Here is a 13,704-nt window from a genome sequence, read left to right on the forward strand (position 1 = left end):
TGGAACAGTTTGCTTCGAGGGTTACGAAAATCTCTGAATTGTTTACAGCCCCTGACACCTTACATACAAATGTTAAGCTGTGTCCACAAGAGAAATGTACAGGAACTGAGAGCCCAGGAAATAAAAGCAGTAAAAAGTTGAAGTGACATCTGAGTGTACAGGTTCCCTGTGTCACTCATTCACAATCACCTTCTGGGGTCTTAACAGTAGTTAAGAAAGGGAATTTGAGAAAATTGCTGTTTGATGAGGAACTGGAAAGAGAAAGGAGGGTAAACAAAAGAAGGTGTTTAATGGTATTTGGGGCATTCAGTAAAAATAGGAATGAATTCCCTGTGGAGATCAAATATGCATCTATTATTCTTTAGGAATCACGCAAGAAATGTCAAATAATAAAACTTTGGAGCAACTGCACTTTTGGTTTGTCTTTAGGAACTTGAGGGGAAAGAGTTGCCCATAAATCAGTGGATCAGAGGCCTGGCCTAGAACAGTGAAACTGTCTTTTGGGGATATTTGCTTATTTGGTGACTACAGAGACTATCTCTGTGAGTTGAGGGGCTAATAGCTGTGTATTCTATCCCCCATGTAAGTGTGTGGTGCACAGTAAATGATCATATTTCTGAATGAAATAGTGAATACTGAAAGATTGGATGAGCAATAATAGCTAGCCTCCAAGTTATGTGTAATGTATTTCTAGGCCCACAGCATTTGCTTCCTTTTTTAATTAATGCTAACCTCAAGGCATGATCACAGAGATCATCTGACACGACCAGTCCTGTACCTGCAGGATATGTATTTTAATTTCATTTTAAAGTTTAAAACTAATTTTTTTTTTTAGATTCTGAGCCTGTTAGTAATTTGTCCAACTCTTAAAGTAAAAAACGAATGGCTCTGGGGCTTTATTATAGAGTGTTTTTCACTCTAGTTCATTGCACTAGGCAATGAACTAGAAATACAAAGACTATGAATTCTAATTTTCATGCTCTCACTAACTCACTGTATGACCTTGGGGTAGTCACTTAACTCAAGCTGACTGAGGGGGTCTTCATCTTTGAAACCTCCAGAGCTCAGAGTTGATGAAGCGGGACTAAGGAGTGCAAGCACCTAATTTCTTACCTCACCCAGACAGCCCTCTGAAAATGACATTTTAAGATGCATCCAATTCCTTCTGCTTCCAACAAATCATTTTTCCCTTATCTACCCTATCTTGGCTCATTAAGGGTGAAGGCCCAGTGAACAGGTTTTTATTCGCTTTTAGCCCATTAGCAGAGGCCACTCAATGTTAATTATCATCACATGGGATTATGGGTCGCCTCATCCTGATTTTTCTGAATTGCCTGCCTCATTGACTGTCTCAGCCAAAGACCCAAGATTGAAGCATTCCTTAGAGATAAAGTATGATTTGGAGACAGTGTAGAGGGAGGAATCTGGAAGAGCGAAATGAAAGTACATTTAGTGTACCTAAAGCTTCATAATTTAAAATAAAAATTAAATTTGATGAAACACTTTGCTTTAATGTATTTTAATTAAATTTGATTAAAATCCTTTGCTTTATGGATACCTGTCCAGATATTTCAACCATAAAATTAGGTGACATAAAAGAAAAAGATAGGCCCTCCCTGGTGGTGCAGCGGGTTAAAGCACAACACTAAGAAACTAAAGCCACTTCCAAAAGAGTTCGATCCCACCTGCCACATGGCTCAGCAGACCTCTCCTGACCCGCCCGCTGCTCCCCTCAGCAGTGTACTTCCTCCATCTGCCTGTTCTGCTCCGCTCTGTCTCTGGTGAATCCTCTCACCCTCCGCATCTCTGGCCTGTACCCCAGTTCTGTATGAATAAATAAATAAATCTTAAAAAAAAAAGAAAAAAATAATTTAATATCTCACCTAATGGTAATTCTCCTAAGCTTAGCTCTAGTGTTATAATTAGAGGTAGAGGGGTAGGTTAGAACTAAATAATAGAAACTTAAAATGTAAGCAAAGAAATTATTGGTCGAGTTTCCTTAAAGATGGCATAAATTATAGTACAAATGCAGTTCTGCAAAAGAAGTTCTGATTTCTTTTCTTTTCTTTTTTTTTTTTGGGGGGCTGATCAGGAATTGATTGAGGTAAACAACTTTGATTTGTCAACGCATGGAAGTTCCAGGCACTAAAAGAGTGTCAGATTTGAATTTATAATCCCTGTTTTTTTTTTTTAACTTAAGCAATATCTTTTCTTTTGAAAATTATTTTTGTTATTTTATTTTCTGTTTTTAAATTTAGAAAGTATTCCAGAACTATTTTGTATGTATATGTGTGATCACCTTTTCCTTAGTCATAAGAGATTGGACCTGGGGTTAGTTTTTTAGAGGTCACTAAAGTGGTCCCGATGGGAAGGCGCTATCATCTGCCCACCTCCTGCTTCATCAGTCTCTCTCGCAAGAGAGAGGGATGAAGACATAGGAAGCCAAGCATGTGAGAACAATGATAGCATCCTGTTCTTAAGATAGCGTTATTGGGATACAGTTAAAAATTAAGTGCACATAGTATATAAATGCTCACCCATACTTTAAGTTGAAGGCAAGTAAATACCAAATCATCAGGGAGGGATTTTAGGAAAGTGAAGCTCTTTCTCAGGGAGCCAGTTTCCCCAGCTAGAAGGCAGAGATAGTATTGATTCTATTTAAGCATTTGTCTTTTAAGCATTTGAAGGGCTCTAAAAAGTTGAAAGTCATTGTTGTGCTAATGGTTCATAGTTCCTGCATATTAATTGCAAAAGTGTTCTCATGTTAACACACATCTCAGTGTGGCTTTGGGCATGACTGGTCACAGATAAAGTCCAGGACGGGGCAGTAGCCAGCCTGGAGGGGATTAGGGGACATGTTACCAAGATGGAATTCTAATAAGCCCTTTAAGCTGTCTAGCATATTGTCAGAAATAATTGTGTGTGTGAGAGTGTGTGTGTATGTACATGTGTGGCAGGATTAGTGTAGCTTTGATGGCTGTGTTGCCAGTTCCAAGCCCACATCTTTGTATACACGCCTTGACACAACCCATTTTGGGTTTGCTCATGCTCCTCTAGCATCCTTTTCCAAATCCCTGGCCTCTATGGGGAAACATAGTTTAGTCAGCTCAACAGGCCTTTAGCCCAAGCTGTACAATATGCACATGAAAAGCCTTTTCTGTTATTATTGGGACTGAAAGAGCAAATTGAATCCGGGTGTCATGGCAGCATAATGCTGGGAATTGAGGCAACTTGCTTAATCTTGGTTCTTTGATAAAAGACATAGTGGGTAACTTACAGTCTCCTTTCCCCAAGATTAAATAGCAGAATGCTTCTCAGGGAAGTGGAATTTTACAGTCCACCTCAGGGCACCTGTAAAAGGGATATGTTCATTCCCAGGGATGCTGCTTATGGCAAGATAGGCTCTCTAGGGAGAAGAGACCTTCCCATTCTCTCCTTACTGGAAGCTTCCAGTTTCTCCCCTCTCACCCCCCGCTCCTGTTCCTATGAGGCCTGCCTGCCAGCCTGCCAGTGTTCTGCCTCTGCCTTCCATTTAACCTTTCCTGGGCTGGAGATCTGCACAGAAAGCAGTGTGTATTCTTTCTGCCTCTGCTATCCCTGCTTTTATATTGATGGAACACAATGTCCAGATTAATGTAGTTAGAGATTTTTTTACCCAGCGCCTGTTTCTGAACTGCTGGTCTAAGTTGTGATTTGGATTTGTATGTGATTCTGATGTCTGGGCAATGCCAAAGCCATTTGCAAAATTCAGACAGAATTGGGCAGTGATGTGAGGAGGGATGTGGACTCTGGAGCTGGACAGCTGGGGAGCTGGACGGCTGGGTTTTAGTCCCTGTGCTGTCATTACTGACTGCGTGGACTTGAACAGGTTAATTAACTTCTTTATGATTCAGCTTTGTCTTGCGAATGTCTGCCTTGTGGAGTTATTGTGAGGAGTGAGTGAATCAAGCCACTGAAAGGGTTTAGAATAGCACCTGGATTATAGTAAGTGCTCATTAAGTCATGGCTGCTGTTATCACTATTAATGAGCACTAAATAAGTCAAAGAAGGCCATGCAAGTGATTACGAGAGAGGAAGATTGCTCTATCTTACTTATGAAACTCAAGAGATAAAAAGTACATAAGAGAGGAAGAAGAAAATCTGGATAAAACTTGAAAGAGAATGAGGATGGCTTGAAATCCCCAGGGCACAAAGGTTTAGAGAACCAATCACTAAAATTTTAGAATGAGATGATGAAATTTAGACTTAAAAGGCTTGGATGAGAAAGGCTGTCACTCCCTCGATGATCTGAAGGAGACCCAGGGTACCCTTTTCAGGGTGGAAACTGTTTCAAGGTCACTGGAGTCTGTGTAGTCCATGAAAGGTTCCAGCTTCTGTCCTGCCTACAAGAGGGACAGAAGGGTGATGCGTGTTTCGGTTTTTGCTGAATTTCACTTCTCCAGGCAGCTTGTGCGGGAACACATCTGAAGGTCAGTGGCTGCACCCGTGCTCATTCTCACAGCAGAGGATGCCTTGCAGCGAGGAGTCACGGGCCGGCCTTCCTAAGGGCGTGAGCATGGAGCTCTGACTGGGAAATAGCAAACCATATTTACCACTTGGCTTTAGAATGCTAATAGGATTTAGATTAAGCATTAGCCTGGATTATGCTCTCAAAGTGCCTGATGCAGATTGGATTATCATCCATGGTTTGAAAAGTAGGCTGAAATCCGACTGTGTGGACATCTACAGGCACACGTGAGTTCTTAAAGTGCTTTGTTATTATTGTAGGAAAATAAGAAATATGTGGACCCAACATTGCCATTAACTTGGGTTTTCTTGAGTTCTTTTTATTTGCTTCATCTCTAATTCCATGCATTATGCACCAGGAAAATCTCTGTTTAGAAAGCAAGGCATCCTGCATCCTTCCTGCCTTGTATATGTGAGCAGCTCTGCTCCCCACGATTGCATCAGCTTCAAGCGTCTGTGCTCTGTTGTATGTAAACACACATGTATCTTTTCAGTATCTTACACCTTATTTTGTTGTGTTTTGAACTTGAGTCATACGTATTCAAGGAGGAAATTCTTCCTTTAAAAGCTCCTTCATTTAATTTTTAATTTCCTATTATGTCTAAATACAATAGACCTTCTTAGATCTGGATTTCCCTATGCTTCACCTGCACAGGCTCCAGAAGGAGATTGGATGGAGCCCTCCTTTGACACTATCTAATGCTAACTCACGATCTTCTCTGGTCGCCATTATTTTAAGAGTGTGCTGTACTGATTTACTTTAGTCTCTTGGCATTGCCTAATTTATTCATCCCTATATGTGAAAATTTGTAACTTTAGGATTTCCCTCCAACCATTTCCCCTACTTACCCTCTCAAAGGAATCTTTCTGGGGGAAAAAAAAAAAAGGAATTATAGAAAACTCTTTCTCATAATGTCCCTATCAGAATATTTAGAAGAACCCATCTTTCTCCACAAGAAATAAGTTGTGTGGCTAGAGATGTATTGCTGGTTCCTTCTATATATTTGCTTTAGAATGTCCTTGCTGGAGACTCAGTCCAATGCAAAGGACTATGCATTGCAAGAGGGAAGGTTTGTGCCACCCACTCATGGGCTCACTGCAACATTTTGGGTAATAAGTAAGCATGAACAACATTGACATTATCCCCTTGCCAACATTAGATATCAGGAGTTAATTATTGGCCATTTAGGTGGAGGGGAGCCATTTGATTAAGGATGGATTTATTTTCAGGGGCAACTTAATTTATTCCTGGAAGCGGTTTGATGAAGATGCTGTCACTTTTATCTCAATGGAGAGACATTCCTCTTCTGTTGCAAACACCTTTCACACTGAAGCCACTGGCCAGGGCCTATCCCTTGGGTCCTTTCTCTCCTGGCAATGCCTCTAATTCAGTTTCTAAACTGCTTTGCTTCTGCATGCTGGGAGGCAGATGATCTCAGCCTGGCACACACAGAAACCTCTCTTCTCCTCTAGCCCAGCTCTTCCTTCCTCCAGGCAGGGCCAGGCCACAGATGTGTGCTAATGAGAGCTTCTCTTTGTTCACAGGGTCTGGGATGCTCTGACAGACAATTACATCCCTTCACTCTCAGAAGACTGGAGGGATCCAAATATCGAAGCTCTGAATGGCAACAGCTCTGATATTGAGGTACCTTTCTGGGCCCCCCCTATTTAAGAGGCTTGAGAAGATGTGGATTCCAGTTATAAAAACATTCAATCACTCAATAGTTTCCTCCACGATGTAATGAAACTCAATTCAAAATTTTGATGGGGAAGATGAAGAGTAAGATGAGGTGGTGCATCTAAGTATCTACCCAGTGGGTAGAATGATGATCTGTAAAGGGTGTAAACACAGATCACTTCTGGGGCTGATATGTGTACAACACTCAAAAATAGGGGATCTGAATTAAAAGGAGGAGCATAGCTATCATAGACTTTTTTTTTTTTTAAGATTTATTTATTTTTGCATAAAGAACTGGGGCATGCAGGCCAGAGGTGCAGGGGCGGTGAGAGGCTTCACTAGAGACAGAGTGGGGAGCAGAACAGGCCGAAGTACACTGCTGAGGGGAGCAATGGGAGGGTCAGGAGAGGTCTGCTGCTCCATGGAGATCACCTCCCAGGCCAGGATTGGACTCATGCTGAAGTGGTTTTAGCTTCTTAGTGCTGTGCTTTAACCTGCTGCGCCACCGGGAGGGGCCCCGTCATAGACTTCTTTTGTGCTCAAATATGACAGTTTGTGTATCTAAAATGAACAGCTCTGTTCCTTTAAGACACCGGACTGGAAGCAGGTGTGGCCAGATCCTTAGCCTGCTCAGGGTCTGGCTCATGGGTAGAATTGGGACCCTGGTATTAGCTGAGGTGGCCACTCAGTGAGGAGGAATTCTTCATGAAACTCAGCCAAGGATATGGTGATGATTCTAGGCCAGAGTCACATTTGATGGCTACTGAAGCCAAAGAAAGTAGCCTAAGGGCTTCTGAAAAAGAAGGAAGATGCTTAGTTCCAGTTGATTTGCACAGACATCAGCAAGTGACCTTTCTCAAGATTCCAGTTACTCCTCCTAGTTGAATCTACATAAAGGTAAAATCACTTACTGGTCTGTCCATGCCAAATAGCTGGTTTGTGCCTGTAAAGGAAATTTGACTATTTCTTATCAGGAAGGGCTGTCACAGTCCTGTGAGCTCAGCAAATGAGGAAGAAGGGCGGGTCTGATGTTCTCAATGTTCTAGAATTGAGTCTGCATGAATGAGCACGAAACAGATTTCCCTTACTGGGTGATATTTCTGTAGGCCATTGTTCAAAATAACCCAGCAAAGAGATAAGTAGGTGTCCTATCTGTTGAAAAGGTGGTTGTGTATTCTTCCTCTAATATTAGTAATTCAGAAGACTCAGAGCTTCAAGGCCTCATTGAGTGGGGCAGGTAAGATGGTGATTTTGAATGAGACTAAGATTGTACAAACCTGCTCAGCATACAGGAGTCTGTGTCTCTGGTCCTGTTTTAACTCCCGATTCCCCATTTCCCCTGCAGTGCTTGTATACATGACATCAAGTACTTACCCAAAATGCAAAGGCGAAGCAGAAAGTAATGGAGTAAATCTAGTTAGTGAAATTAAATCAGGTCCATCATGGTGCAAAAGCCAGATTTTGCTTTGTTATCTCTTTTGTTGCCTTTCCAACTCATTTTGCAGATTAAGACAAAGGATATATGAAATAGGCTTCCCTTCGAAAGGACTCTAATTTATCCTCATTTTCAGATTTCCCTCAAGAGGGTTAATATTTCAGGGCAAATTGAATGACCCTGAGAAGGATGATCTTGAGCTCTGTTCATTGTAGAATTTCTTCTATCTAACCCGTGGGACAAGAATGGGATACCAAAAGCAGATGGTTTAAGGCTGTTTTATTTCAGCCTCTTTTATTATCTGGATTCAGTTAGCTCTCCTAACTGACCCCACTTTAAATGACTTGCTAGATTAACCAGTGCTCTCTGTTCCTTCTGTAAAATGTGGTGCCTGAATGCCCTTGGAACACCGAATACACCCAGACAGTAGGCTTCTCTCCAACAAGCCCTCCTCTCTCTTAAACACTTCAGTAGTTCATTGCTAACAGTCAGTAGTATTTGTTCCCAAACATGTTCATGCTTGTCCTTGTGACTATAACTAAGTCATTTAATTAAATGTGATAGAAACTTGAATTATGACCACATCTTTCCTTTTTAAAAACCGAAATGACACATGCACTTTGTCTTAAAAGTCAAATAATACTTTTAAATAAGACTTATAATATCCAGAAGACATGTCTTTCCCTACTACATAGAGACCACCACTTTTATTTCTTCTAGCTGTTTCTCCATTTTTCTAACTAATACATTTTGCTATTTATTTAAAATGAACAGTTTTGACTGTTATCTCTTAATTTTATATTATGGAAAAAAGATTTAATTCTGGAACCTTCCTGGTGGCACAGTGGGTTAGGATGCAGCACTGCAAGCTGGCTGTAGCCACTTCAGTGCAAGTTCGATCTCTGTCCCAGGGGTGATCCACATGGCATGGCAGACCTCTCCTGACCCTCCCACTGTTCCCCTCAGGAGTGTACTTTGTCAATCTGCCTGTTCTGCTCTCCACTCTGTCTCTAGTGAATCCTTTCCACCACCCCTGCACCTCCGGCTTGTACCCCTGTTCTATATGCATAAATAAATAAATCTTAAAAAAAGATTTAATTCTTACATATAATTTTCCCCCTTCTAATATAGGATGGTCACCAATTAATAATTAAATCAATATTAAAAATACATGTGCTGTTTTAAGTGTATAAATACTATTTCTGCTGAATATTTCTTGTGCAGCTTTGCACCGTGTAATGAAGAATTATCTATTTGCTCAGTTTACTCTATATCTATTATTACGGTCATCGGTCATCTCCCATTATCCTCAGGTAATATGTTACAAGACCCCCCATGAAGGTCTGAGATCTTGGATAATATTGAACCATACAAACATATGTGTGTGTGTATGTCTGTGAATACACATATATACCCACACCTCTAATAAAGTTCAGTTAGTAAATTAAGCATCATAAGAGATTAACAATATTAACTAATGGTAGAACAATATAATAATTACTATAGTATAAGTTAAATGAATGGTGCTTCTCTCTTTCAAGGTATTTTATTATATACCATATTCTCAGATCTTGATCTTGGGTAACTGAAATCATAAAGGCAAACCCACAGCTAAGGGGTTCTACTATGTAGCTCAGACTCAAAGTGGGTGACCTGTAAATCTCACAGTATGGTTTAAAAAATCAAATATTTTATCAATTTAGTTGTTTTTCCTTGAAAGCATTCAAACTATTACCCTCTATCCTTCTGCCGTCAGCCAGGCTGGTGCGCTGCCTGTCCTGAGAATTTTCTTTACTCACTTCTTGTCTCTCTCCTGTCCTCTAACTGCCATGACTTTATCTTTCTGGGTATAGTCCCTTGTTTTGGTAGGAAAAAAAATTCAGTATCCTTGAGAATGGGTACAGAGCAATATTTTTAGATTATATGAGAATGTCTATAATATACGTGACTGAGAGTTTAACTTGATTGCTATTTATTCTAGATTGCACAATATTTATACTCGATTCTAAAGGTGATGTTCTCTTGTCTTCCAGTTTTCAGTTTCACTGAAAGACCCAAATGTATCCTGATTTTCTGTTATGTATATGTGACTCTTTTGGTTCTCTCTAAGGAGCTTTGAGGATATTCTCTTTTTCCTTTCTCATTGGAAATTGTACAGTGACGTACTTTATAGTGAGGTTTGTTTTTTCTTCGCACATTATATTCAGTGGACCCTTTCAACCCACTTCTGGAAGTTCATGACTTCATTGTGGCAGGCTTTCTGGCATGCTTTCTCTGAAGATTAATTATTTCTGTTTTCTGCCTCTATTGAGATAGTTTTCTCTTTTATTATGTTAATGTGATGAAGTACATGAATTGATTTTCAAATATTAAAATCAACCTTGCATCCTTGAGATAAACCCAATTTGGTCATAACGTATTACTATTTCATTTTTTGGGTTTCTTTTTGACAGCTCTACTGAAGGGTAATTAGTACATATTAAAGTGTGCAATTTGATAAATGTTGACATATGTATAGATCTGTGAAGCCATCATCACAATCAAGGTCTTGGACACATCTGTCACTGACCCTTCTAGTACTCCTGACAACCACTGGAGATAAGTTTGAATTTTCAAGAAATTTGTATAAGTGGAATCATGTAGCATTTACCCTTTTTTTCTTTTTAACCATCCTTTCAAACAGCATAATTATTTAGATATTCATCCATGTTTTTGCATGGATAAAGAGCTAGTTCCTTTTCATTGCTGAGTAGTATTTCATTATATGGATAGATGATTATTTGCTTATTCATTCACCTGTTAATGGACATTTGTGTTGTTTCAAATTTTGAAACATATAAAGCTGCAGTGAACAATTTTGTGTAAGTCTTTGGTGAACAGATTTCTTTGTTTCTCTTGGGTAAAAAAATCTATGAGTGGAATGTCTAGGTCAAATGGCAGGTTTATGTTTCACTTACTAAGGAGCTGTCAAACTGTTTTCCAATTTGAGAGTTCCAAGCAGCCTTTTAAATTGTAGATATTTGAAAAAGTGTATAGTAGTATTTTACTCTGCATTTCCCATACAATATTGAACATCTTCTCATAGTCTTATTTATAACTTATGTATCTTCTTTGTTCAAATCATCTTGCCCATTTTTCTTAGTAAGCTCTGTTCTTATTCCTGAGTTGTTAAGAGTTCCTTATATTAAAAGATAAATAGGGGCTTTCCCTCGTGCTGCAACAGGTTAAAGCACTGTATTATGAAACTCTCTGCAGTCACTGCAGCACGAGTTCAATCCCCGGCCAAGGAGCTGACCCACATGGTGTGGCAGACCTCCTCTGACCCGCCCCCTGCTCCCCTCAGCAGTGTACTTTGTCCATCAGCCTGTTCTGCTCCCCTCTCTGTCTCTGGTGAATCCTCTTACCAGCCCTGCACCTCTGGCCTGTACCCCAGTTCTATAAGCATAAATAAATAAATCTTTAAAGAAAAAAAAAGGATTAAATAGAGGCATCTCAATTTTTTTTAAGTCTTTAAGCAAAAATCAATTCCAATCAGCAACACCAAACAGGGAGTGGTTAGAGTACTGCAAGATGGAGTTAGAGCAAAGACTGTATATACCTGTCATTTGACCTAGATATTCCACTCATAGATTTTTTTACCCAAGAGAAACAAAGAAGTCTGTCCACAAAAAGACTTACACAAAATTGTTCACTACAGCTTTATATGTTTCAAAATTTGAAACAACACAAATGTCCATTAACAGGTGAATGAATAAGCAAATAATCATCTATCCAGAGAGGAGAGAGAAGCAAAGCAAGGACATGATTTGATTGGCAGTTATATTATTTGAGAGAGCCTGTTGGCTCTTTGTGATAAGTTGTTTGTTCGTAGGTTTGAATTTTTAACCTTGAGATATGAGACGTTTAGTTTGTGGCTTGTTCCGTAGACTACTGCAGCTTTAAAGCCACTTTGTCTAATTCATTCACATATATTCTAGATATGTCCCTTTTCTTATATATGTTTTACAAATAGTTTTTCCTTGTTTATGGATTGCCTTTTTGCTTTCTTAGCATTAGGTTTAAATGAGATAAGCCCCATTTATTGATTTTCTTTTCTTTTTAGTTTGTGCTTCTTGGGTTGTATTTAAGGAACAGCCAAGTTCAGGATGACTAGGAGGTTTTCTTAAGTCTTCTAGAAATTTGATAGTTTTAGCTTTATGTGGTTTATGATACACTTCAAGTTAGTTTCTGGTGTGAAGTGAGAGTCAACGGTTATTTTATTGCATTTTCCCAGTACTATTCACTGAAAATATCCATTCCTTAATAAATGGTTGTGGCACCTTTGTTGAAAATCAGTTAATCATATATATGTGGACCAACTTTTGAATTTTTAATACTGTTTCATTAATATATATATATATTTATATATCTCTATATCAAATGATGCTGTGTTTATTGCTATAACTTTATAATAAATCTAGTTATTAGTCTTTTTTGTTTTCTTATCTATCTTCTTAGTTGTTTTGTATTTTAAGTCCTTTGTATTCCTGTGTAAATTTTAGAATCAGTCATGAATTGCTGTGATAGTGTTAAATTTATAAATCAGATTGTGTGTAGATCAAGTTATTAGGTCAGGTTTTATGGTCAATTACGCTGTAATTTTTAAATATTAAATCAATCATTCTTCTTTTTTTTGTAAGGTTTACTGAATTTTTAAATGACTGGAGCATTTCATCATCATCATTTGCTGATGATGAGTATTTAAGTTTTTAGTTAATGTAAATTAATTATTCTTAAGATAAATCTTTATTCTGCAAAACAAAACAAAAAAGATAAATTTTTATGTTACCATACATCCCATTTAGCTATGATGTATTACCAAGTTTTTATAACTTGGGATTTGATTTCCTAATATCTTCAATAAGGAATTTTTCATCTATGTTCTTGAGGAGTCTTTTTCTATAATTTTCTTTCCTTGTAATGTCATAAAATGAATTGAGGCTCTCATCCTCTATTTTCTGAAAGAATATGGATTGTTAGGTTGGCATTATTTCTCCTGAAAGTGTTTCGTGACTAGACTAATTAAACTGTCTGGGCCAGGGTTTTTTCTTCTGAGGAGTTTTTGGCTATAGATTCATTGTCTTTAATATATAAAGAGCTTCTCAGATGTTTCAGATTTATTCTGTGCTGGTTTTGGTAAATTGTGGTTTTAAGGACTCTGTTAATAACCTAAGACGTTGAATATATTAGTTGTGTCACTTCCCATAAAACGGAAAACACTTCCAAGAGTTTAAGTCTGTTCCCTCCATCTTTTATGTTACTGTTGTCATATAGATTTTACTTCAAGCCACATCATATATCCCACAACACAGTTATTATTTTTGCTTTAGACACTTCGTTGTCTTTCAAAGAAATTAAGGGAAGAAATTTACCAAGTCTGGTATTCTTTATTTCTACCAGTAGATCATATGTACCCGAATTTCCTTTTAGGCCAAGAAACTTGGTATAGTATGTCTTGCCATGCAAAATCCAGAGATTTTCTCCACTTTCATTTATTTCATGTTTTCCCCTTCTTTCCAGGATCACAGCCTTGCACTGCCTGTGTCCGGTGCCTGAAAACAATTGCCTCATAGATCTCATCCAGATTAATAGTTGCCCAAGGCAGGAGGGGCAAGTCCAGCATTAGTTATCCTTTCATGGCTGAAAGACAGCATCGCTTCCCCTTTTTACTTTTTGGAATTCATTGTATGCAAGTGATGAGCTTAATTGATCTTTTAAAAGTATATGCTCTCTTTGTTTCACTTTCTGGGGGGTTTTCTCAGCCTCATCACCAATTCATCTATTGAAATCTAAATTTGCTGTTATATTTTTAATGTCAAAGAACTCTTTCTCATTTTTTAAAATTCTAATAAGTAGGTCATGTTTCTAGGAAGTCATGTCTTCTGTCACCTCTTTGAGGGTAATAATGATATTTTGGGAAGGAATTTCCTCTGTCCTCTGTGTTATTTCCAGTTTCCCTTTTCTGCACATTGATTTTCGTTTTTGTGTTTCATGTTGTAGATGGTCTTCAAATGCCTGGCGATCCTTGGGCAAATTGCCATTTTTT

At 38.5% G+C, this 13,704-nt stretch overlaps 1 protein-coding gene across 2 annotated transcripts in view; it reads left to right on the forward strand.

The window, feature by feature from the left end:
- Nucleotides 1–13,704, forward strand: part of FEZ1 (fasciculation and elongation protein zeta 1 (zygin I)) — a 37,987-nt gene that overhangs the window by 6,363 nt on the left and 17,920 nt on the right. For both annotated transcript variants that reach the window (XM_004689127.1, XM_012729718.1), the window contains exon 3: nt 6,052–6,151. In XM_004689127.1, coding sequence (XP_004689184.1) covers nt 6,052–6,151 — 100 coding nt within the window. The remainder of the gene's footprint in view (nt 1–6,051; nt 6,152–13,704) is intronic.

The sequence above is a fragment of the Condylura cristata genome, unplaced genomic scaffold (assembly GCF_000260355.1).
Source record: "Condylura cristata isolate star-nosed mole 26May11 unplaced genomic scaffold, ConCri1.0 scaffold00025, whole genome shotgun sequence".
NCBI lineage: Eukaryota > Metazoa > Chordata > Mammalia > Eulipotyphla > Talpidae > Condylura > Condylura cristata.